The sequence below is a fragment of the Colobus angolensis genome, unplaced genomic scaffold (assembly GCF_000951035.1).
Source record: "Colobus angolensis palliatus isolate OR3802 unplaced genomic scaffold, Cang.pa_1.0 Scaffold2, whole genome shotgun sequence".
Lineage (NCBI taxonomy): Eukaryota > Metazoa > Chordata > Mammalia > Primates > Cercopithecidae > Colobus > Colobus angolensis.
In genome coordinates, this window is record NW_012115154.1 from 19876351 (window position 1) to 19877337 (window position 987).

General features: G+C 63.5%; 1 protein-coding gene and 1 long non-coding RNA gene across 2 annotated transcripts in view; one reads left to right on the forward strand and one right to left on the reverse strand.

Annotated features, from left to right (window-relative positions):
- The window catches only part of PRKAG2 (protein kinase, AMP-activated, gamma 2 non-catalytic subunit), a 320828-nt gene extending 319841 nt beyond the window's left edge, over positions 1-987 (reverse strand). The window contains exon 1 of the mRNA XM_011941517.1: positions 219-987. Coding sequence (XP_011796907.1) covers positions 219-332 — 114 coding nt within the window. The 5' untranslated portion in view covers positions 333-987. The remainder of the gene's footprint in view (positions 1-218) is intronic.
- Positions 748-987, forward strand: part of LOC105511347 — a 2135-nt gene continuing 1895 nt past the window's right edge. The window contains exon 1 of the long non-coding RNA XR_001001703.1: positions 748-846. This is a non-coding gene — a long non-coding RNA (uncharacterized LOC105511347). The remainder of the gene's footprint in view (positions 847-987) is intronic.

Here is a 987-nt window from a genome sequence, read left to right on the forward strand (position 1 = left end):
GAGCCCCAGCCCGGGCTGCACGCGGGCAGAGAGAGAGATCGAGCCCCGGCTCCGCCAGCCCAGCTCGGGCCCTGTCCCTCTACCCTTTCCCCGAGCCGCCCGAAGTGACAGGAGGGGCACGCACGGCGCGAACGGGGCGTCCAGCGTTAACCGCTTCGGCGCCGGGGACCGGAGCGACAGGAGGGCTGGGGAGCAGGGGACCGAGTGCTGGGACTCACCGGAATGTGCACGCGCAGAGAACGCCTCTTCTGGCTGGCATTTTTCTTGCCGCCGCTCCCGCCGGGGCTGGAAACATCTTTTTTCTTCTTGGTGTCCATAACCGCGCTTCCCATAACTCTAACCAGAAGTTGCTTCTGGGTAACTCCTCGGGGGTTCCGTCCCCTCCTTCCCTCCCCCGGCCGCTGCCGTCGGACTGGAGCCGCGCGCTCTGTTACACCCTGAAGCCAGCTCGTGGAGACTTCCGCGGGGAGGGAGGGTGAGCAGGGAACTCGTGCCGCCGCCGCCGGAGCGCCGAGTTCAAGCGTCCTTTCCTACGGAGACCTCGCAGGCAGAATCAGTCAAAGCCCGTCCGGGTTCTGGTGTCTCGCGGGTTACGCGTGGCTGAGGTCTCCCGCTGGGTGACAAAGTTTTCTTCCTTTTGCAAAGGGAAGAAACATTTTCCACCCTCTCAGCTCCTCCCACAGATTCCCAGAGGTAATCTGAAAGGCAGGTGCAATTAAAACCAGCAATTTGGAAAACAACCCTCCTATGCCTGTGCCCAAGTGGGGAATCTGGAGCCAGTGAGACCGTTCGTGCATAAATGTAATCCTCGGCCGCAGAATAAACCAGCTCGGAGCCTGCAGCTGGGTCCGTCCTCCTTTCTGGGCGAAAGGGAGGGCGGCGGGGGAAGAGGAGGTGCAAGGCGAGCCCTCTGCGCAATTTGGCTACGGGCGGCCGCTGGCAGAAGTTCTGGCGGCAGCGCTCGCGGTCCTGCGCGCCGGAGGGGGC